The sequence below is a fragment of the Carlito syrichta genome, unplaced genomic scaffold, assembly GCF_000164805.1.
Source record: "Carlito syrichta isolate Samal-C Ts95f unplaced genomic scaffold, Tarsius_syrichta-2.0.1 Scaffold304686, whole genome shotgun sequence".
NCBI classification, from domain to species: Eukaryota; Metazoa; Chordata; class Mammalia; order Primates; family Tarsiidae; genus Carlito; species Carlito syrichta.
In genome coordinates, this window is record NW_007248782.1 from 107,140 (window position 1) to 130,124 (window position 22,985).

General features: G+C 53.5%; 2 protein-coding genes across 3 annotated transcripts in view; both read left to right on the top strand.

Annotated features, from left to right (window-relative positions):
- Positions 1-13,192, top strand: part of SLC27A4 (solute carrier family 27 member 4) — a 20,204-nt gene extending 7,012 nt beyond the window's left edge. Inside the window, exons 3-12 of one of the 2 annotated variants that reach the window (XM_008060649.2) lie at positions 381-539; positions 3,694-3,763; positions 3,864-3,955; positions 5,019-5,128; positions 5,347-5,556; positions 5,705-5,831; positions 7,437-7,574; positions 7,867-8,031; positions 8,111-8,257; positions 12,313-13,192. In XM_008060649.2, the coding sequence (XP_008058840.1) occupies positions 381-539; positions 3,694-3,763; positions 3,864-3,955; positions 5,019-5,128; positions 5,347-5,556; positions 5,705-5,831; positions 7,437-7,574; positions 7,867-8,031; positions 8,111-8,257; positions 12,313-12,470 (1,376 nt within the window). In that variant the 3' untranslated portion in view covers positions 12,471-13,192. The remainder of the gene's footprint in view (positions 1-380; positions 540-3,693; positions 3,764-3,863; positions 3,956-5,018; positions 5,129-5,346; positions 5,557-5,704; positions 5,832-7,436; positions 7,575-7,866; positions 8,032-8,110; positions 8,258-12,312) is intronic. The other variant, XM_008060650.2, reaches the window with a different exon arrangement.
- A 5,899-nt stretch (positions 13,193-19,091) lies between these two features.
- URM1 (ubiquitin related modifier 1) overlaps positions 19,092-22,985 on the top strand; it is a 19,331-nt gene continuing 15,437 nt past the window's right edge. The window contains exon 1 of the mRNA XM_008060651.2: positions 19,092-19,182. Within this exon, the coding sequence (XP_008058842.1) occupies positions 19,148-19,182 (35 nt within the window). The 5' untranslated portion in view covers positions 19,092-19,147. The remainder of the gene's footprint in view (positions 19,183-22,985) is intronic.

A 22,985-nucleotide genomic window follows, 5' to 3' on the forward strand; every position in this document is an offset into this window, starting at 1 on the left:
TACTTGGAAGGCTGAGGCAGAAGGATCACCTGAGCCCAGCAGGTCCAGGCTGTGGTGGCTTTGAGCATGCCACTGCACTCCAGCCTGGGCAACAGAGACTCCGACTCAAAAAAAAAAAAATTAGCTGGGCACAGTGGTATGCGCCTGTAGTCCCAACTCCTCAGGAGGCTGAGGCAGAAGGAAGGAGCACCTGAGATCAGGAGTTTGAGGCTGTAGTGAGCCATGATCATGCCACTGCAGTTCAGCATGGATGACAGAGTGATACCCTGGTGCTTCCCAGCCTCTCTTCCTGCCCAGTTCATCTCTCTGACAACATGCAGAGATCCTGGGACCCCTGGGTCTCCTGGCCTGCCTGCTGACCTGCCCTGTCTTCCCCGCAGCTATCTGTGAGATCTGTGGCAGCCTGGACCCCTTGCTCAGCCTCTTCTGCTCTGGCTCCTGGGAGCCCAGCACAGTGCCCACCAGCACAGAGCACCTGGACCCTCTGCTGGAAGATGCTCCCAAGCACCTGCCCAGTCGCCCTGACAAAGGCTTCACAGGTGAGTCCCCCACCTGTGAAGTCACCCACAGCGGGGTTCCACGGCACTAGCCTCCAAGCAGAAGGCTTGGGTTCTTCTGCAAGCTGCCACATGCTTGGAACCAGGCATGTCATCTCTCTTTTTCCATATGGAAAATAGGGACAGTAACCCTGGGGCACTCTGGGGTTACCATGAAGGTGAAATGAGCTGATGTGAGTAAAAGTGCCAGGCACGGGGCTGAGTACACAGGAGCTCACAGGGCTCAGTTCTGAGAAGTGGGGAAGAAGCCTCCACTGACGTGCAGGATCGTGGGGACCCCAGGAGATAGCTTCACCTGAATTGGGGCTGAGGCTGGGGGGAAGGTAGATGAGGGGCAAGACCCTTTGAGCATTCATCAACCACCTGTTCCACGCAGGTTTTGATTTTTGGAGTCTGCAGCTGTGAGCCTCTCCCAGCCTTTCTTTCTCCCTCCTCCAGGGAGTTCCTGATCCTCTCACCTCTCTTCCTTTATACTCCAGCCTGCCTGGTCCTTTCGTTCTTTTCTTTTTCCTGGGAAGCCACAGGACCTGCAGCATAGCCTGGTGGCTCAGATCTTGGGCTGCCATGCCAGATCTGAGTGTATACACCAGCTCTACTGTTTCCCTTGTGTGACCTGTAACATCTGATCTGCCCTCAGAGCCCCCGTTCTCACAGCCATGAGATTGGGGATAGTGGCTGGGTACGGTGACTCACACCTGTAATCCCAGCACTTTGAGAACCAAAGCAGGAAGATCACTTGAGGCCAGCCTGGACAACAAAGTGAGACTTTGTCTCTACAAAAGAATCAAAAAATTAGCCGGGTGTGGTGGCATATGCCAGCTACTCGGGAGGCTGAAGCAGGAGGTTCTCCTGAATCCAGGAGGTCAAGGATGTGGTGAACCGTGATTGCACCACCGCACTCCAGCCTGGGTAACAGTGAGACCCCAATTCAAAACAAAAAAAAGGATTGAGGGCTGGGCACAATGGCTCACGCCTATAATCCCAGCACTTTGAGAGGCCGAGGTGAAAGGACTGCCTGGGCAATTTGGCAAGATCTCATCAATACAGTAAATCAAAAAATTAGCCAGATATAGTGACATGTACCTATAGTTCCAGCTATTTGGAAGGCTGAGGTGGGAGAATCACCTGCGCCCAGCAGGTCGAGACTACGGTGGCCATGAGCATGACACTGCACTCCAGCCTGGGCAGCAGAGTGAAACTCTGACTCAAAAAAAGAAATAAAAAGATTGAGGATAGTAACAGATCCTACTTTATGGACTCATTTTGAGGGTTGACAAGAATACAACAGGTGAAGTCTTGAAGCTGGACTGTGGCAGGAAAGGCCCATTGTCACCATCATTGTTTAACTTTTGTCTCTTATTTGTATCGTCTCCTGGTGCTCTTTTTTTTTTAGTCAGGGTCTCTGATGCCCAGACTGAAGTGCAGTGGCACAATCATGGCTCAGTGCAACCTCAACTTCCTGGGCTCAGGTGATCCTTCTGCCTCAGCCTCCCAAGTGGCTGGGACTATAGGTGTGCATTATCATGCTCAGCTAATTTTTTTATTTTTTGTAGATACAAGGTCTTGCTATGTTGCCCAGCCTAGCCTCTAACTAGTGGGCTCAAGCAATCCTCTCTCCTCAGCCTCCCAAAGTGCTAGGATTACAGGTGTGAGCCACCACACCTGGACTCCCAGGTGCTTTTGTAAGTTACTTTAGAGCAGCACCTCTGGCTGACTCACCCTGGTACCCTCCTGGTGCTAAGGGCTGTCAAACAGCAGGTAGCCAGAGAACATGACATGTGATAGCATGTACAGTCAACATGCAGAGTCATTCTATGGGGTTCCTGACCTCCAGGAGGTCCAGCATGGTAAGGCTGAACATCATATAGAAACTAGAATGTCAGATGGATGCAGTAGCTCACGCCTGTAGTCCCAGCACTTTGGGAGACTGAGGCGGGAGGACTGCTTAAGGCCAGGAGTTCGAGACCAGCCTGGGCAACATAGCGAGACCTTGTCTCTACAAAAAAATTTAAAAATTAGCCACGTGGGGTTGTGTATGCCTGTTGTCTCAGCGACTTGGGAGGCTGAGGCAGAAGGATTACCTGAGCCCAGGAGGCTGAGGCTGCAGTGAACCATGATTGTGCCACTGTACTCCAGCCTCAGCGACAGAGAACGCGACTCACACCCACACACACAAAAGAGCTGGCCCCCTGTGTACCTGTAGTCCCAGCTATTCAGGAGGCTAACGTGGGAGGATCACTTGAACCCAGGAGGTCAAGGCTATTGTGAGCTGTGACCATGCCACTGCACTCCAGTGTGGGTGACAGAGTAAGACCCTGGCTTAAAAAAAATTATCAGCTAGGCTCAGTGGCTCAGCCTGTAATCCCAGCGCTTTGGGAGGTTGAGGTGAGTGGATTGCCTGAGCCTGCAGGTTCAAGATCTGCCTAGGTAACTTGGTGAGACCTCATCTCTACAATAAATCAAAAACTTAGCTGGGCGTGGTAGCACGCACCTATAGTTCCAGCTACTTGGAAGGCTGAGGCAGAAGTATTGCAGGAGCCCAGCAGGTTGAGGCTGTGGTGGCCAGGAGCATGCCACTGCACTTCAGTCTGGGTGACAGAGTGAGACTCCAACTCAAATAAATAAATAAATAAATAAATAAAATTATCATGGTAAATAGATGGTCAGCAGTGCAGAAGCTGCCTCAACACCCCACTTCCTCCAGCTGATGCCTCCCTGTGTGCTAAGATGTGGGCAGGCACCACCTTCTGCCCTGAAAGCCCAGGCCAAATGTGGCTGTTGGGCTTCCACAAGCCCTGTGCTTCCCACCCGCCCCCGGCCCGCAAGGCTCAGTATTGGAACTACCTGTGTCTTCCATTGACCATCCCACTGAGCTGTGACTTCCGAGAGGACTGGGCCCATGCCCATCATAGTCACTTATGTCTCTCCACTCCACAGCAGGGCCCAGGAAATGTTTGTTGAAGGAACGGATGCAGGCATTAGAACGGAACGGTGCTTGAGGTCATCAGGGTAGGCTTCCCAGAAGAGGTGTATGGGAACAGGTGTTGAAGGAGGCACACATACACGCATCTGTCTGCCTGACCCAGCCAGCCCTGTGCTGCCCCCTCACAGCTGCTCATGTGTCTGTTTCCTTCAGATAAGCTCTTCTACATCTACACATCGGGCACCACGGGGCTGCCCAAAGCCGCCATCGTGGTGCACAGCAGGTAGGAGGCAGGTGCCCCAGGGTGGGAGGCGGGGCAGGGCCTAGGCACCTCCCGCTGCCTTGCCCGGGGCGCACCCAGCTCTTCCCCTTGTGCCCCCCAGGTACTACCGCATGGCTGCCCTGGTGTACTATGGATTCCGTATGCGACCTGACGACATTGTCTACGACTGCCTCCCCCTCTACCACTCAGCAGGTGACCCTGGGCCCACCCCCTCAGCCTCCAGCACCCCCAGGCCCACAGGTCATGCAGCAGTTGTAGTAGAAACACATGAGCGTTCAGGTTAAATCTGGGCTCAAATCCAGATGTGGCCATTGACGCCACCTCAGTCTCCTTGTTATTAAATAAGGATAAACCAGGTGCGGTGGCTGCGACTGAGGCCCATCTACTCAGGAGGCTCAGGTGGGAGTATCACTTGAGCCCAGGAATTCGAGGCTAGCCTGGGCAACACATCAAGACCTCATCTCTACCCAAAAAAAAAATTTCACTGGGCATGGTGGTGCACACCTGTAGTTCCGGCTACTCAGGAGGCTGAGGCAGGAGGATTGCTTGAGCCTAGAAGGTCAAGATTGTGGTGAGCTGTGGTCATGCCACTGCACTACAGTCTGGATGATAGAGTGGGACCCCTGAATCAAATAGGAACAAGAGAAAGAAAATAATAAGGATGACCCCAGCAGCTGCACAGTGTGTGCGACAGTGCCTCATGGGGCATCTGAACTGGTCTGATGCTATAGTTTGTTTCCACAAATACACACGGCATTGCTGCCTGGTTGTAGGGACTTAAGGGAAGACTGAGCTTGAATAAATGTAGTTTCTGCTCTCAAGGGGCTTAGAGTCAGTGTGCATGCATGTAAATGTGGAGGAAGAGCAGGGAGCAGGAGTGCACCATGGGGGAAGAACCAGTGGTGGAGGTCAGGAAGGCTTCCTGGAGGAGGTCACCTAAGGCAGGTAGATGTGAGATACAGACACACCACAGGGCAGCTCAGGCCTGCCTAGCCAGATGGCAGCATAGGGGCTCGAGGCCAGCTTCAGGCTCCCCCAGGGGCCGTGTAAAGAGTGTGCATTTATCCCCAGGCACTGGGGAGCCATGAAAGGTGTCTGAATTGGGGAGAGACATAATCAATTAGTGTAGGTGGGACAGGACAGGAAAGAGACCGGCGGGGGAAGAGCCTGTGAGGAGGTCAGCCTGGGCAAGGGGAGCCTCTAGAGGGGAGTATCTTTGTCTGCCTGACCTCCAGGGCCACCCCTCTGTCTTCAGGAAACATCGTGGGAATTGGGCAGTGTGTGCTCCACGGCATGACGGTGGTGATCCGGAAGAAGTTCTCAGCCTCCCGGTTCTGGGATGACTGCGTCAAGTATAACTGCACAGTGAGTGAGGAGGGGCCAGGAGCTGTCCCTGTCCCCTGCTTCTCTCCCCCAATCTCGCTCCCGGGCATCCGTCTCCCAGCTGAAGCAGCCAGCCATTCAGAGGGGCTCATCCTCGCTGATCATATGGGGAGATTGAGGCCAGAGAGGATGGGGACTGCTGGGGACAGGTGAACGCGAGCACTCTCGGGAGCCTGCAGTCATGCCGTGTTCGCCCCCAGATTGTGCAGTACATCGGCGAACTCTGCCGCTACCTCCTCAACCAGCCACCACGGGAGGCTGAGAACCAGCACCGGGTCCGCATGGCGTTGGGCAACGGGCTCCGGCAGTCCATCTGGACCAGCTTCTCCAGCCGTTTTCACATCTCCCAGGTGGCCGAGTTCTATGGGGCCACGGAGTGCAACTGCAGCCTGGGCAACTTCGACAGCCAGGTGCAACGGGGGACAGTAGGGCACTGTGGGGATGGACCGTGGGAAGGGGAGGTGGGGCTCACGTGAGCGTGTGGGTGTTGGCTCCTCCCCCACTACCCAGCCCTGGCCCATGCTGGGAGAGCCTAGGCTCACGTCTCGTCCTTGGCAGGTGGGGGCCTGTGGCTTCAACAGCCGCATCCTGTCCTTTGTGTACCCCATCCGGCTGGTGCGTGTCAATGAGGACACCATGGAGCTGATCCGGGGGCCCGATGGCATCTGCATTCCCTGCCAGCCAGGTCTGCCTCGCGTCGAAATTGGGGGCCTGAAGGGGGAGGCCAGTTACTCTTTTCTTTTTCCTTTTATTTTTTTTAATTTTTGAGTCAGGGTCTCACTGGGTTCCCTAGTGCAGTGGTAGGATCATGGCTCACTGCAGCCTTGACTTCCTGGATTCAGGCAATCCTTCTGCTCCAGCTTCCTGAGTAACTAGAACTATAGGTACACACCACCTTGCCCATCTAATTTTTAAATTTTTTGTAGAGACAGAGTCTTGCTATATTGCCCACACTGGTCTTGAACTTCCAGGCTCAAGCAGTCTTCCCACCCTAGCCTCCCCAGTAGCTGGGACCACAGGCGTGCAACCAGTCTCAGCTAATTTGACTTTTTGTAGAGATGAGGTCTCGCTATATTGCCCAGGTTGGTCTTGAACTTCTTTATGAACTTAAATGATCCTTCCACCTCAGCCTCCCAAAGTGCTGGGATTACAGGTGTGAGCCATTGTGCCTGACTTCATTTCTTTGTTCGTTTATACATTCATTCACCATCTTAACCATCCATCAGCTCATTGATTTTTTTTTTTTTTTTTTTTTTGAGTCAGAGTCTCACTCTGTTGCCTAGGCTGGAGTGCAGTGGCGCGCTCACAGCCACTGCCGCCTTGACCTGCTAGACTCAGAAGATCCTTCTGCCTTAGCCTTCCGAGTAGCTAGAGGCATGCACTACCACACCCAGCTAATTTCTTTTAATTTATTGTAGAGACAAGGTCTCATCAAGTTGCCCAGGCTGGTCTCAAACCCCTGGGCTCAGGCAGTCCTCTTCCCTCTGCCTCCCAAAGTGCTGGGATTATAGGTGTGAACCACCACACCCAGCCAACTCATTGATTTTCGTGTTGATTCAAGACCAGCTGAGCCCAGGCCACTTGGATTGATTCTGACTCAGCCCCTTAGCTCTGTGTCATGAGCGAGTTATTCAACCTTCCTGTGTCTGAGTTCCCTTATCTGCATGTGGGACTTATGGCAGCACCCACCTTGTCGGGCTGGCCTGAGGATATTGTGTTGGTAAAGGACATGAAGCTCTGAGGGTGGAGCAGGCATGGACAGGGGCTCAGGGTGCTGGCTTTTGGGCTGTCCCATGGAGCTGACCCTGGTTCACTGTGTACTCATCTTCCTATTGGTGCAGTAAACAGACATTGCGGCCTGCATGTGTCAGACCTGCCACAGTAAGCACTGGGCTGGGAATAAGTGAGGCATTTCTGTGGCAAGCAGTATGAATCAAGTCAAATCAAGATGCAGGGTGGCTCATGCCTGTAATCCCAACACTTTGGGAGGCCAAGGCAGGAGGATTGCTTGAGCCCAGGAGTTTGAGATTAACCTGGGCACAATAGCAAGACCCAGTCTCTACAAAAACATTCCAAAAACTAGCCAGGCATGATGGTAAGGGCCTGGAGTCTAGTTACTCTGGAGGCTGAGGCAGAGGATCGCCTGAGGTTGAGGCTGCGGTGAGCCCTGCTCATGACCTCCAAGCTGGGTGACAGAGTGGAACCCTGACTCCAAAAGATTCAGGTGCATCTGGACAGGGGAGCAGGTGGGAAAGGCAGCCTAAGACATCTGACTGCCTTCCCTGCCCAGGTGAGCCAGGCCAGCTGGTGGGCCGCATCATCCAGCAAGACCCCCTACGCCGCTTCGACGGCTACCTCAACCAAGGCGCCAACAACAAGAAGATTGCCAAGGACGTCTTCAAGAAGGGGGACCAGGCCTACCTCACCGGTGGGTGCCCAACCCTTCACAGCCCCATACCAGGGGCATGGGAGGGACGAGGGGACCTTCCCCCATCCTGAGGGAACACCTCTTCAGTCCTGGTCTTTACCATCAAATCCTTGGAGCTGGGTGCAGTGGCTCATGCCTGTAATCCCAGCACTTGGGGAGGCTAAGGCAAGAGGATCACTGGAGCCCAGCAGGTCAAAGCTATGGTGGTCATGAGCATGCCACTATACTCCAGCCTGGGCCACAGAGTGAGGACTAGCCCCAAGCCAGCCCAAACCCTGTATCTCTTCCCTAGGTGACGTGCTGGTGATGGATGAGCTGGGCTACCTATACTTCCGAGACCGTACAGGAGACACTTTCCGCTGGAAGGGCGAGAACGTGTCCACCACCGAGGTGGAAGGCACGCTAAGCCGCCTGCTTGACATGGCCGACGTGGCGGTATACGGCGTCGAGGTACCAGGTATGTATGTGGAGGCGGCAGGGCAGGGAGGCACCAGGGGGTCCTGCCAGCCACTCACTGTCTGCCCTGCTGCCCCCAGGCACTGAGGGCCGGGCCGGAATGGCTGCCGTGGCCAGCCCCACCGGCAACTGTGACCTGGAGTGCTTTGCACAGGCCTTGGAGAAGGAGCTGCCCCTGTACGCCCGCCCCATCTTCCTGCGCCTCCTGCCTGAGCTGCACAAGACAGGTGTGTGTCCCTCCCCTGCTCCACTCTCAGGGTCCAGGCCTGGGCCCCTTCTCGTTTCCTTGGGTAGAGACCCAGCTGGCTGTCACAAGCGTTTCCATAGCCTAGCCGGGCAGTTGGTGAGCTGGCCTGCCCATGTAAGGTGAGCAAACCGAGCTTTCAGAGAGGAGCTTTGTCTTTCCTTAGTGGAAGAAATATTGACTGAGTGCCAGGCACCGCACTAGGCCTTGGGAATACAGGTAACAAATTCTGATGGGACTTTTGCCTTCTTGGAGTTTCTAGAGCGGGAAAGGAGGCAGTCACAGGACAAGGAATTCCAAAGATAAAGAATGGACCACAAAGGCCAGGTGTGGTGGCTCAAGCCTATAATCCCAGCACTTTGGGAGACTGAGGTGAGAGGATTGCCTGAGCCCAGGGGTTCAAGACCAGCTTGGGCAACTTGGTGAGACCTTGTCTCTACAATAAATAAAAAAATTAAGCCAGGCTCGGTGGCTCAGCCTGTAATCCCATGCTTTGGGAGGCTGAGGTGAGTGGATTGCCTGAGCCCATGAGTTCGAGACCTTATCTCTACAATAAATCAAAAACTAGCTGGGCATAGTAGCGTGCGCCTGTAGTTCCAGCTACTTGGAAGGCTAAGGCGGAAAGATTACCAGAGCCCAGCAGGTGGAGGCTGCGGTGGCCACTGTTGGCTCGGGCTTCCCCTGGCCCCTTACTCTGGGACCACATCTGCCTAGCCACCTCCCACGTGGCTATCACATCAGCACCTCCTTGATGGCAAACCTTCCAGTCTGGGCGACAGAGTGAGACTCCAACTCAAAAAAAAAAAAAATTAGCCGGGCATGGTAGCACACACCTGTGGTTCTAACTACTTGGGAGGCTGAAACAGGAGAATTGCCTGAGCCCAGCAGGTAGAGGCTGCTGTGGTCATGAGTGTACCATTATACTCCAGCCTAGGTGACAGAGTGAGACTCCAACTCAAAAAAAAGAATGGACCACAGTCAGGCACAGTGGCTCACGCCTGTAATCCCAAAACTTTGGGAGGTTGAGGCAGGAGGATCGCTTGAGCCTGGGTGTTCAAGACCAGCTTGGGCAACACAGCAAGACCTCATCTCTACAAAAAATAGAAAAATTAGCCAGGCATAACAGTGCATTCCTGTAGTCCCAGGTACTTGGGAGGCCGAGGAGGGAGGATTCCTTGAGTCTAGAAGTTTAAGGCTGCAGTGAGCCTTGATCGTGCCACTGCACTCCAACTTGGGGGACAGGGCAAGGCTGTCTTAAAAACAAGCAAATAGCTGAGGGGAGTGGATTGCCTGAGCCCGTGGGTTCGAGACCCGCCTGGACAGCGAGACCTCATCTCTACAATAAATCAAAAAATCAGCCGGGCGTGGTAGCGCATGCCTGTAATTCCGGCTACTCGGAAGGCTGAGGTGGAAGGATCGCCGGAGCCCGGCAGGTCGAGACTGCTGTAGCCAGGAGCGGCCGCTGCACTCCAGTCTGGGTGACAGAGTGAGACTCCAACTAAAAACAAACAAACAAACAAACAAATAAATAAATAATGGGCCAGGCTCGATGGCTCAGCCTGTAATCCCAGCAGTGTGGGATGCCAGGGCAAGTGGATTGCCTGAGCCCGCTGGTTTGAGACCAGCCTTGGCAAGACCGCATCTCTACGATAAATCAAAAATCAGCTGGGTGTGGTAGCACGTGCCTGTAGTTCCAGCTCATTGAAAGACAGAGGCGGAAGGATCACCAGAGCCCAGCAGGTCGACACTGGGGTGGCCGTGAGTATGCCACTGCACTCCAGCCTGGGCGACAGAGTGAGACTCCGACTCAAAAACAAATGGACCACAGATCAAGCTGACAGAAAAACAGATGAGGGGACGTTGGGATGACCGGAAGACTCTCCTGAAGAGGCAATGTTTCAGCCAAGACCTGAATGAAAGGAAGGTCTCGACTGGACTGGGAGACATTTCAGGCTGTGGAAACTGAGTACAAAGTCAGGTAGGAAGGTGCTTGGATCTGGAGGGATGAACAGAGGCCCTCAGGCTGGAGCCAAGGGACAGGGCAGGTAGTGGGTGAACGAGTAGGAAGGCCAGCAGAGACCAGAAACCCAGGGCCTTGTGGTCAGGGTGGGAGTCTGGGCTCTCCTGGGGGCAGTAGGGAGCCAAAGAAGTACTTGAGCAGAGTAATAACCTGGTCAGATTCGTGTTCTAGAAAGCTTTCTGACTGCTGTGTGGAGAGTGGGCGAGGACTGCAGGCAGCCCTGGGGGAGAGGGGAGATGAGTGAGGGGCTGTCGAAGTGTCCAGGTGAGAGGTGAGCCAGGGCCCACAGTTGCACAGCAGGGCAGCACTGTCCTCTAGCTGTGGGTCCACTGATGGCTCTCAGGAGGGCCGGGTGGGCAAGAGGCACCGAGGTTCATGCCCAGACCTGCCCCTTCCGGGCTCTCCCTGTTGCTTGGGCTTCCCCTAGCTGCTTACTCTGGGGCCACATGTGCCTAGCCACCTCCCACGTGACCATCACATCAGCACCTCCTTGATGACAAGCCTTCCCCACCTGACACGGCCCCTGATGTAGCAGGGATGGGTTAGGGCTTCAGTGTGGCCCTGAAGGACAGGGACACTGCTGCTGGGCTCATGGCCGAGACTGCAAGCTCCTGTGGATTGGACAACACTGGAATCTCTGTCCAGGAGTGGCAGGGAGGCTGTCAGACCAGGAGCTTCAGATGAGCTTTGCGGCAGAACAAACCACCTCCAACTTGCTTGCCCCCAAATGGTTTGAAACAACCATTTTATTTGCTAAAAGTTCTGTGGGTCGGCAACTTATGTGTTAAGTTCAGAGGAGTGGTTCTTCTGTTGGCCTTGCCTGGGTCACTCAAAGAGCTGCCGTCACTTGGTGGCTCACCTGGGGCAGGAGCTCTAATTCGGCCTCTCTCATGGGTCAGGGCCTTGGCTGGTTGCCAGATTTTCCGCAACAGTAGAAATGCTCTGGATTTCTGCTGTCCACCACAGTAGCTCCTAGCCTGGCATGGCCATTGAGCACTTGAAAGGTGGCTACTAAGGAACTGAAATTTAAATTGTGTTAATTTTAATTAATTTACATGCGAGTAGCCAGACATGGCCAGTGACTACCCTGTTGGAACGCCAGTCTGGGGAGGTACCTGGGACGGCACACCCCTGTTCCACGTGTCTTCTCATGGTGCAGAAGCCTACACTTTTCTCAAGGCAACCCCAGGATGGTGGGCTGAGTGCTGCGAGGCCCCCTGAGGCCTAGACCCACCCAGAACTCCCACATGACTTCTCCCCACACTGTTGGTCAGAGCAAGTCACAGGGCCAGTCCAGATTGAGGCCAGCAGGGATTGAGAAAGATGCTGGCTCTTGCTGGGAGAAGTGACAGAGCCACACAGAGCCATTTTTGGTAGTCTGTCATACCCAAATTCAAATCCCAGCTGTACTACTCTGAGCATCAGTCTTCTCATCTGTACAGTGGAACTAATGCTATAGATTGAAAGATGCATAATATGCGTTACATACTAGTAAGATTAAAAAGTGTTGCAAATCAGATATTTCAGAGATGTTAAAATCTGAAAGCATGTGCATCTCAGAATCCAGAGAATACAGTAGACCACCTGCCTTGGGGGGGGGTTTGACATGCAGATTAAATGAGCTTATACATGTACCCGGCGGATGCTCAAATAAGGGGAACCATCACCATCAGAAGACACGAGTTCTGGTCCCCATTCTGTGTGTGACATTGGACAATAGCGTCTCTTTTCCAGGTCTGTTTTCCCATCTGCAAGATGGGGGCAGGTGGGTAACTAGTGACTGTCCCCCATCCCATCCCATCCCTCCAACTCCACCACCCCACCTTGGCCACAGCTGTTCCGAGCAGCAGTACATAGGTCATACATGGAGCATTCTTTGCAAACTCTGAAGGGATGTGCCTCCTCCCCTACATCCCCTCCCACTTCCTCTCCAGCCTCTTCTCTGCCCTTCCTTAACACTGGTTGTCGCATTCCTGGGGATGCAGGCCCTGCACTGAGTCTTCTCCCTGCTCCCGCAGGGACCTACAAGTTCCAGAAGACAGAGCTGCGGAAGGAGGGCTTTGACCCAGCTGTCGTGAAAGACCCACTTTTCTACCTGGACGCCCGGAAGGGCCGCTACGTCTCACTGGACTACGAGGCCTACACCCGTATCCAGGCAGGCGAGGAGAAACTGTGATTCTCCATGTCCCTCTGAGGCTGGTGGGTGCTGGGTCCAGACCCCAGGATCCACCCCAGCGGGGTCCTGGATGACGCCAGACCAAAGCAAGCGGGCCCGGGACCTCCACCCCAAGCCGCTGCCCCTTCCTCTAAAACTGCCAAGTGACTCACTGCCACCTTCCCTCCCCCCAGAGGTTTTCTGTGAAAGCCTCCTGGCCAAGTGATGTCTTCTGGGCTGGGCGGGCCCTTTGGATCCCAGGCTGAGACTGACCGGGCCTTCTCAGGATGATGTCTTAGGTCAGGGCAGGGAGAGGCAGGGAGTCACCAAGCTCTCCCCAGAGAGTAGGGAGCTTGTAAATGGGACCAGGGCAGAAGTCCCTAGACTCAGGAAGCCAACCCAGTGGGCAGGGGCAGCAGTGGCCAACCATCAGGCAGCCAAAGAGGATCCCAGCTCCAGAGCTGTCCAAGTTCACTCAGCCCCACCTGCACCTCTAGGAGGGGAGTGGGGAGGAGGACCCCATGGAGCTCCCATGCCCCACCTGCAGCAGGAGGTCAGGACAGAGTGCCCTGTCTCTCCCCACTGCCCCGTCCTCTCTGGGTGGCTTCCTGGCTGTCCCTCAGGCAGGGCCTTTCTGCCTTTGGGGTCTGTGTCAGCTTCTCCATCTCAGTCCTGACCTGGCTGTGAGAGGAATGGGAGGTGGGGGGCTCAGGGGCCAATAAACTCTGCCTTGACGCCTGCTAGCCTTTGTGCAAGCCACTTGAGCCTACCCAGCTCCAGAGGCTCCAGCCCACTCCAGCTGCTTGAGCCCCCCTCCTGCCCCTCTGGCCTGTTTGTTTCCCCACCCATTCATTCACTCGCCTAAACTTAGGGATGCAGCAGGTAAGGTCCTGGCTCAGATAGGAGTAGTTCCCACCTGAGCCTGGCTAGGTGTTTGACAGTGTGAGCTTGAAAGTCCAGACCAGTCCTGTCACATAAGCTTGTGGCTTTGGGCAGATAACTCAGTCTCCTTACCTGTGAAGTGGACATAATCAGTTTAGAGGCTTCAGATGCTGAAGGTAGCCATCATGGGGAAGGGGCTTGAGGGGAAACCCTAATCTGGGGCAGGATCCCAACTCCAGACCCTGCTGCTCCCTCTGCCTGTGGTGTATTCCTGGCTACTTGGGGACTGCAGAGGTCCACGGGGCTGGGAGGGACGCAGTGGCTGCCAGAGCAAGGCTGTCTGACTAGCCCGGACAGAGTACAGGAAAACTCCCTGGCCCAGTCTTCACAGAGTTTAATAGCAGTGCGGGTGGAGAGCCAGCTGTCTCCTAGGCCCCAGCACTGGGGTCACACCCAGGCTGGAGACTCCAGCCTGAGAGGAACAGGTTCCCAAACAGCCCAGGGCAGAGGGCACTGGGTTCCAGGGCCTTCCTCTGCACTGTTGGGACTTTGCCACAAGCCTGTGCGGTGGGCTTTAGAACTTGGAGATTTCTGAGTAATGGGGCCAAGGTCACGCAGCAAGTAATGGAGCCAGAATCCCAGCCAAGCTCAGGCCGTCAGTGTTCACATCCCTGCCCTGCGCAGGAGGCAAGGGAACCAGAGGAGCTTCTGTCCACGCGAGCCTATGGGGCAGACATGACCACACCCAGGGTTCCCAGGCTGAGAAATCGAGGTGCCTCCTGGGGGAGTGACCTTCGAAAGTCTGGAGCCTGTCCGGGGGTGCAGAGCTGGGGTGGGGCCCTTGCAGAGTAATGCTGAAGGGAATTTGGGGGCGCCAGGCATGGCTGCCGTGCCTGACTATAGTCAGCAGAGGGCGCGCAGAGCCTGGAAAATCCCGTCCTGACCCTTAGTGGGCAGTCAGGGAAGCAGGAAGGAAGGTCGGGGTCCCAGCTCACTCCCAAGCAGGTACCCAACTCAAAGGACTCGTGGCAGACCTCTGGTGGGGCTTCCAAAGGCTGGACTTGTTGACAATGTGACTTTGTGCTCTGAACCCTCAGTGGTGTGGTGAGTCTCTACAGTGAAAAGAAGGAGCCTCCAGAGGGGGCTCTTCTTTCCTCCAGGTTGAACAGTCACCTAGAGGCTGTATGCCGAGGTGGTGAAGAACTCTGCTCTGCGGTCAGGCAGGCTTGCATCCAAACTCCAGTGCTCCCATGTACCCAGCGAAGCCTCAATTTCCTCTCCTGTAAATGGAGGTCAAGGAGTCCCCACCTTGGGATAGCTGTGAATTGGCCATGAGAGTGTGTGCAGGCAAATCTCAGTGTGGACACGGGCCAGGTCCTGGAGTCTACCCAGTACACAGTAGTTAAAAGAAAAAAAGGTTGAGTATGGTGGATCAAGCCTGTAATTCCAGCACTTTGGGAGGCGGAGATGAGAAGACTGCCTGAATCCAGGGATTCGAGACCAACCTGGGCAACTTGGTGAGACCTCGTCTCTATAATAAATCAAAAAAATTAGCCAGGCATGATGGTGCGTGCCTGTGGTTCCAGCTACTTGGAAGGCTGAAGCAGAAAGGTCACCTGAGCCCAGCAGGTGAGGCCGCGGCGGCCGCGAGCATGCCACCGCCTCCAACCTGGGCAACAGAGGGAGACTCCGACTCAAAAATAAGTAAAATAAATCCTCCTAATCAAAGCAGGTACGACTTAGTCTCATTCCACAGAGGAGGAACCCAAGGCTCAGAAAAGCAGTCTCCTCAAAGACCACAGAGTCTGTGAATGGCAGAGCTAAGAGGAAAGCCCTTCTCCGAGCCTCAGTGTTTTCTTCTGCAACCTGTGTGCTCCACCCAGGGAGGCTGGAAAGGGCCGGCCTTGAGCGTCCCCGGAGGTCCAGCCGCCCTCAGGACGAGCAAGTGGCTGCCCAGGCCCGTGCATGGCGTATCACTTTCAATTCCTGGGAAGAAGGTTAAATACCTCCGAGGGGCCCATTGAGGCGGTGGCTGCAAAGGAGGGGGCGAGCCAGTAACTTTCAAAGGGGCCTGAATGCGTGGCCGGCCCCTCCCCCCCACCCAAGGAGGGGGCCCTGCTTCCTCCCGGCCTAATGATATTCTGGGCCCGGCCCTGGTCTTTGGCGGCAGTTTAACCCGAGCCAGGGCGGATTTCTTTCTCACTGATCTCAGCTTGACACCCAATTAGCACAAGAATGGGAGGAGGAAGCCTGCGAGCGGCGCCTCCCAGCCTCCCGGGGCGCGAGAGGGGAGCAGGCGGGAAGACAAAGGGTGGCGGGCAGGGGGGAACCCGCGTCCTTGCCTCCCCCACCGACCCTGCCATTGTCTCCCTATGAGCTTCAGAGAGGACAGAGGCCTGCGCCCGGGCCGGCCGGCCTGCTGGAGGGACAGGATGGGGCCCAAGCCCCTTTCTGCCTGGACCCAAGAGGAAGGCATCTGGGTGAGGCTAGTCCTAGGGGAGGCAGTGAGGTTAGCGAGTACGGGCCGGGTCCTGGGGCACAAAGCCTGGGGTGGCGGCAGGACCGTCAGGGGCCTTGGCCAAGCCACCCATTGTGAGTCTCAGCTCTCATGTGGAAAAGGGCTAATGAATTGTCCCTGTGAGGAATCAATTAGCTGAGGCATGTGAAGCACCTGGCAGGTGTAAAGTGGGCGTTCAATAAAGACCCTTCCCACGTTGCTACTGAGGTTGAGTGGGGTAGGCTCAGAGTCGGGAAAGGAAGGAGTGGATCAGAACCAGAGCCGGGCATCCGCAGTGGGTTGGCCAACCCAGGAGAGCTCCCAGTGTCTGCAGCTGTGGCAGGAGCTGGGACCACTGCCCCTTGAGATTCCAGGAGGAGGGCCTGCCTCTGGGCTCGCAGTGCCCTCTCCCTTCCTCTACCTCCTCTGAACTTGGGACTCCCGGTGACTTCCTCTAGGAAGCCTTCCCGGATCCCAAGACTGGGTTAGGGACCTCCTCTGGTTCCCACAGGCCCCCGTGATCCCCCACACCTTGTGGCCTTTTTTCCTCTATGTCTTCTCATAGAACATCAACCCCAGGAAGTCCAGCACCCAACTGGTTTTGTTTACCACTGTGTTCCCAGCACCAGCACTGGGCCTGGCAGGTAAGAGGTGCTCAGTGAGTGCTTGGCAAATGGGTGAAGCTCTCCAAGTGTTCCCAAATGCTCTGCTCCAACTCTGGGAGCCAGTTCCTAGGTCACAGGGCATTTGGCCCTGAATGCCGTCTAGGTAGGGCCTTATCTTGTTGGCAAGAGGAAGCCATTGAATGACTGAGCAGGGGAGTGACGTCCCTCATTCACTGACTCATTCTCTGCAAGCACTTGCTTACCAAACCCCTACATGTGCACAGCTGTTCACTGCATGCTGCCAGTCCAGGATGAATCAGGAAAGGCTTCTGCCCTGAAAGAGCTAAGAGTTCAGAGGAAGAATCTTTGAATACTTTTGCTTAAAGAGACCATTTGGTCCCGAACCCTCTTTACAGACTGAGGAAACTAAGTTCCAGAAAGGGCAAGTGACCTACCCACATATCATGGCGAATGTGGGGCTTTTCCATTTACCACAGGATTCCTCTGTGCTTTTTGAGGACCAGGACAGCGTCCCGTTTGTCCTCGTTTTACAGGGAACAGGGCTTGGCACATTGAAGGGGCTCAGAACCCATGGAGTTGAATTGTACAATGAAGCCACGATCGGAGAAAGGGAGGTGGGCGCAGGCAGGCCAGAGTGACAGCGGATGATGAGTGGTGGCTAGGGTGATATGTGGAAGAATTTGGGGCTGCAAAATAAGGTTAGAAGGGAGACTAATTCAAGTTTGGTGATCGTATGTGAGAGAGGGAGAGAATTAAGAACGATGTCCAAGGTTCCTTGCTTGGGTGTTCTAGTGTACAGTAGTGCTATTCTTGAGATGGGGAACCCAGAGGGCCTATTTTAGACAAAGTTCTGTGCCAAAAACTCATTTAGTCCTCACTACAACCCTATGGGTCAGGCGGTTATCCTCATTACAGACGAGTAAACTGAGGCACAAAGATGTTAAGGGACTTGCCTAGACACAGCTAGGTAGTGGTGGAACCTGGATACAAAACTGATAGTTGAACTCTTAGCTCTTAACTATTACATTATTCGCCCTTAACCACTAGGCTACACCACCATCTTCTACCAATGCTGAGTTCAACTTTGGAAGCATTGCTGTTTAGATAACCATGGGACATTCACTTTCTTCCATTTCTGCCCTGGACTTTTCCAACAGGCTCCTTTTTCTTCTTGTCTCCTTCCTTGTCCCCTGCCAAGCCATTCTCCACACTGCAGCCAGAAATATTTTATTTATTTATGTATTTATTTTGAGTCGGAGTCTCACTCTGTCGCCCAGGCTGGAGTGCAGTGGCATGCCCACAGTCACCACAGCCTCGTCCTGCTGGGCTCAGGTGATCCTTCCGGCTCAGGCAATCCTTCTATATCAGCCTTCCAAGTAGCTGGGACTACAGGCACACACCACCACACCCAACTGATTTTTTAAATTCAGTATAGAGATGAGGTCTCGCCAAGTTGCCCAGACTGGTCTTGAACCCATGGACTCAGGCAACCCTCTCACCTCAGCCTCCTAAAGTGCTGGGATTATAAGTGTGAGCCACTGCGCTTGGCCTCAGAAATGACATCTTAAAACACAATTCTAAAAATGCTACTTTCTAGACATGGTAGCTCACACCTGTAACCCTAGCGCTTTGGGAGGCCAAGGTGGGAGGATCACTTGAGACCAGGAGCTTGAGACCAGTCTGGGCAACATAGTGAGACCCTGTCTCTATTTTTAAAATAAATACTTAGAAGCTTTTAAAAATTAAAAAACCACCCTCTTCCAAAATCCTTCAACAGCTTCCCACTGCTCCTAGTGACTGAAATGCTTACCTGGATTACAAGGCATGGTTTGATCCCTGCCCATCTTTCTAGCCTCATCTTTTACTAGGCTCCCTGAATTCCACCTCCCTTTGTTGGCGTTCCAGCATGTTCTCACCCATTGCAACTTCTGTTTGCAACTTCTGTTCTCCCTAGAATGCTCCCAGAGGCTTCTCTCCCCTCCCATTCACCTAGTTAACTCTACCCAGGTTCGATAAGTCCAGTCTAGTCCGTTTTCGTTTTGAAGGTCCCATAACTTCAGATCATTTCAGTTTGAGACTTTACAGCCATCAGTATGTTTACTTGATTACAGTCAGTCTCCCCACCAGACTGTGAGCGCCCTGAAGGGAGGGACCTTGCCTATCCCTTTTACCACTGCGTCCATAGCACCGAACACATGCCTGGCACACGGAGGCACAGCTGTTGAATGAGTGACACCCATCGACACCGAAAGCGGCAGTCGGATAGCGAGTCGACACAGCTCAGGAGAAATTTCTGACCTGAGAGTTGCTTGTGATTCAAGCCAGACGAGTGGATGGGCTCGCCTAAGCGGCCTTAAGAGAGATTTGTAACTCATGCAAGAAAAACTGTAATGTGGCTCACTCGCAAAGATGCCGGGGGCTCTCCTCAGCCTGGCCGTGGTCTACAGAGCACTTCCCACCCTGAGTCTCAGCCCAGTCTGTGAAAGACGCAAGGAGATCTACTCTTAAGCCCGGACTCCGTCTGGGACCTCCCCGCTTCCGCCCCGCTTCCCCCTCCGTGACTTCCTCCAATAGCTGAGGAGGATGGAATTCCTGGGCACCGCCTCTTCCGTCCGCGGTGCCGGGTAGCAACCGGAAGTGGGCGGGTTCACCGGAAGTTAAGGGGAGTTTCCTGCGAGCTCGGCTTCCTCAACATGGCAGCGCCCTTGTCAGTGAAGGTGGAGTTCAGGTGAGTCCGAAAGCTGGGGCTCCGTGGGGATGCATTGAGTCGTCGGACCCGGAACTCCCTTCCCTCTGCCTTGGGGCCTGACATGGCCGAATCGCCGAGGCTCCTGGTGCCCGCCGTGAACTACGCCATCCGCCTCGAGAGCCTGAGAGGTTCTGTCTCCCTGGCGATGAGGCCGTATGTTCGGAAATAGAGGCGCACACACGGACGGGGAGATGCGCTCTGGGTACTCCTCGGTGCCCTGGGGCCCGCGGGACTGAGGGTCTGACGGTTATCACTTATCTTCTTTACCAATCCTGTCTCAGACCAATCCCACTCGTCTGGCATTGAGATCCCAGAAACTTCTAGGAGCACCCTTCGCCCCCCAAGATCTCTTCCTTCGGGTAGCAATTTCTGCTTACACTGTTCTTGAGGTCTTGTTTCTTGTGGCTTGTGTGACTCGGACGAGACTCCTTTTTTTTCTCTTTCCCAAGATTTGGGGATGTTAAACAGATCTGAACCTCTTTCAGGACAGTCGATAACTTGTTGAATGCTTTCTTCAGATCTAGAGTCGGGTGGAGATACGAGGATAAATAAGAAGCACAGTAGGGGAGATTAATACTGATAGTATGGTATCCACAAGATGAAAAATGCAGGAATTGGGACACACACCAATAGCTGAAGAAACACAGAACATGGAGGAAGTCTCTGCAAACCACCATCTTGTCCCTCTTTCAAACAGAAGGTTTGTCATAATGTTTTAAAGCTGAGAAACTGCAGAGCTTAGGGAGAAGGCAAAGTAACAGGCCCTAAAAGATGTGTGGTGTAATTTCCAGAATCATATGGGAAAGTTGGGGCTAGATTTGAGTGTGTGTGTGTGTGTGTGTGTGTGTGTGTGTGTGTGTGAAAATGAACAAGGATAAACTTGGGATGGAAATCTGAAACCTCTGCTTAAATGCCTTTCCGCTCATTGGTTACTCCCATTTTCTTTCATGTTTTCCCTTCACTGGGTAGTTCATTCACCAGTCATTTATTGAGTGCCTACCATGTGCCAGGCACTGAGCCAGACACTGAGGATACAAAAGATAAATAGAACTCTGTCCATGCCCTACAGTGTTCAGTTTCTGTCCCCTTAGAAGGGGGTTGTTTCATGACTGTTAAGTGTATTTTAATTGATATTGTCTGGCTGCTTGGATCCAATTAGAGCTGTATTGGTCTGGCCTCCCGTTTTGCCTCACTGATCCCTGGCCCAGCTCAAACAGCTCTGAGCATTCTAGGAGGCTGCCTTGACAGGCCTCGACAAAGCTAGAAAGGAAGATGCTACCGATTGCCATGTTAAGGTTTATCTGTAGCTAACTTTCCTTTTGTTCTCATGAGTCTTTGTTCATCAGAGATGTCTTCTGTCTGCCAGGTACTGTGTTGGCACCATAGGGAATTCATTTGAGGAAGATTGGGCCCTTGCCCTCCAGAGCTTATATGCCAGCACAGTTGTACTTTTTCTGGCCTGACCATCTCTAGCCTCAGCCTCCTTTACCTCAGAGAAAATGTGAGTCCTGAAAAGTCAGTACAACATTCCTCCACCCGTCTACCTACCTCCTACCACCTCTGCTTGTCCCACTTCTTTGATCTCAGTGGCATGCCTTCTTTGCCAATGCCTCCCCAACTCGAGAGGGAGGATAGGCGTGGACACCACAGTGTCCCATGACAATTGCAACTTCTCGGGAAGCAAGAATGCCCAAAATGATACCAAACCCAGATCGCATGTCTTTGTCCTTGTCTTGATGTATGTTTTCACCCCTGACCTTTCTTTCATTTTCTGTGTCTCTTAGCAGACATGTTTCACCCTTTACTCTGAACCTGAGCAGTTTCGCAAAGAAGCTGCCATGCCATCATTTTCTCCCTTTTATCTCACTTTGGTCCTGGAAGAATCTGGCTTAGGACTGTCTCTTCCCCTAGAGCAGATGTAGTCTTCTTGGCCCCAGTGGTTCTTCCAAAGACCCTCTGGAAGGCTCCTTGCACCGTTCTCCCTCTTGTCAGTAACCAGTTCTGCCATCCTTTGTCTTTTGTCTTGCCTTCTGAACTGCCCTTAGGAGAGCATTTTCTCACAGAGGATTCAAAATAGGTAGTACAGATGCAGTCCATGCTGTGAAGACCCAGAGATTCCCTCTGTCCCATGCCTTTTCCTCCTCGAGTTGGGGCAGTTATTGGCAAAGGGAAGCAATGCCACTGAGATCAAAGATGAAGTGGGACAAGCAGGCATTTTCATTCATTGGGCATTTGTTTGTTGAGTGCCTACCATGTGCTAGGCCCTGTTTTAGGCAATTCCGCAGATAGCAAGGGAACTAAATAAACAAAGAACATGCATATGTGTGTATGATTTAAAAAGATGGAAATAAACTAGAAAAAGTGAAGGGAGTTTTGAGAATGTCTGTGCCTGTCATTGGTATCAACAAACACATCCACCAAGAATTGGGGAGTGGGAAGAAGATGGAGATGTCTCAGTTGAGTTGGAATAGCAAATCCTGTGAGACACAGAGGTCCTGGCTTTGCTTGGGTCTCTACAGAGCCAGAGCAGGCGCCTTGTGTGCCTCCCTAAATCACGCCAGAAGCTGGGTACGCACCTTCCCCTACGCCAGATGTGCTGACAGTAGGATGTCAGCCCCTCCCCTGAGGGCCAGCGAATTCAGCAGTGACCAGTCATTCTCTGAGCCAGACTGGTTCTCCCTTCATCCGCTTGTAAAAGGGAAAACAGCCTCGGCCTCTGAGCCTGGCACCACCAGGTTTGGCCACTCTTGGTTGTTTGTCTGAGTCCCAGCGCCTCCAATTCCCATCCTTCTTCTCTGACCCCCAACTCCTGAGCCCCTTGCCTGTCACCCTCCCCCACCCCAGCTGCGACATGTGCCAACCCCCACCTAGGAGAAAATGAGGCTGTTGGAAGGGGATAAATGGAGGCTCTGTCCAGGCTTGCAGCTGAAATGGCCCTGTGCGCAGCCACAGATGGGTCTCCTCTCCCCCTCCACATTTCTGCATCAACAAAGCATGACCTTGTTTGGATGACAGTCGCCCCATGTTTCCCTCATGACAATGCTTGCCCTGCCTTTGCCTTCCAGTGGGCTGTCTCAGGACATCTCTGTTCCCTGAAACTGGGAAAGGGTGGTTGAGTGGAAGACATTGCATCCATCAAAAGTCTGTTAAGGCCTTTTCAGTTAAGAACCACATGAAGTTTGAGATGAGACTCAGCAGGGCAGGTGTGGTGGCTCACACCTGTAATCCCAACACTTTGGGAGGCCAAAGCAGGAGGATCACTTGAGGCCAGGAGTTCAAGACCAGCCTAGGCAACATAGCAAGACCTTATCTACAAAAAATAAAAAAGTCAAGGCTGCATTGAGCTTTGATCATGCCACTGTACTCCAGCCTGAGTAACAGAGTGAGACCCTAGATGGAAATAATATGGAAATAAACTAGGAAAAGTGAAGACAGTTTTGAGAATGTCTATACCTGTTATTGGTATCAACAAACACATCCACCAAGAATTGGGGAATGGGAGGAAGAAAAAGAGAGAATCAGGAGACCCAGAGAAGCAGTCTGGGACATTGAAAGGGCCCTGGTGCCCACATCAGAAGCCTCAGCTTCTGAACTTGATTCTGGTCTTCCCCTTGACTAGGTGCTGAGACACAGAAGCAAACCAAACTGCCCTCAAGGGGCCTTTTGCCCTTTAAGAGGTCTGATTTGTTTCTGCCAAGGCTGTTGGTACCGAGCAGTAACCTGTTAGATTCAAATTCCAGTTCAGAGCCGGGCTCGGTGGCTCAGCCTGTAATCCTGCACCT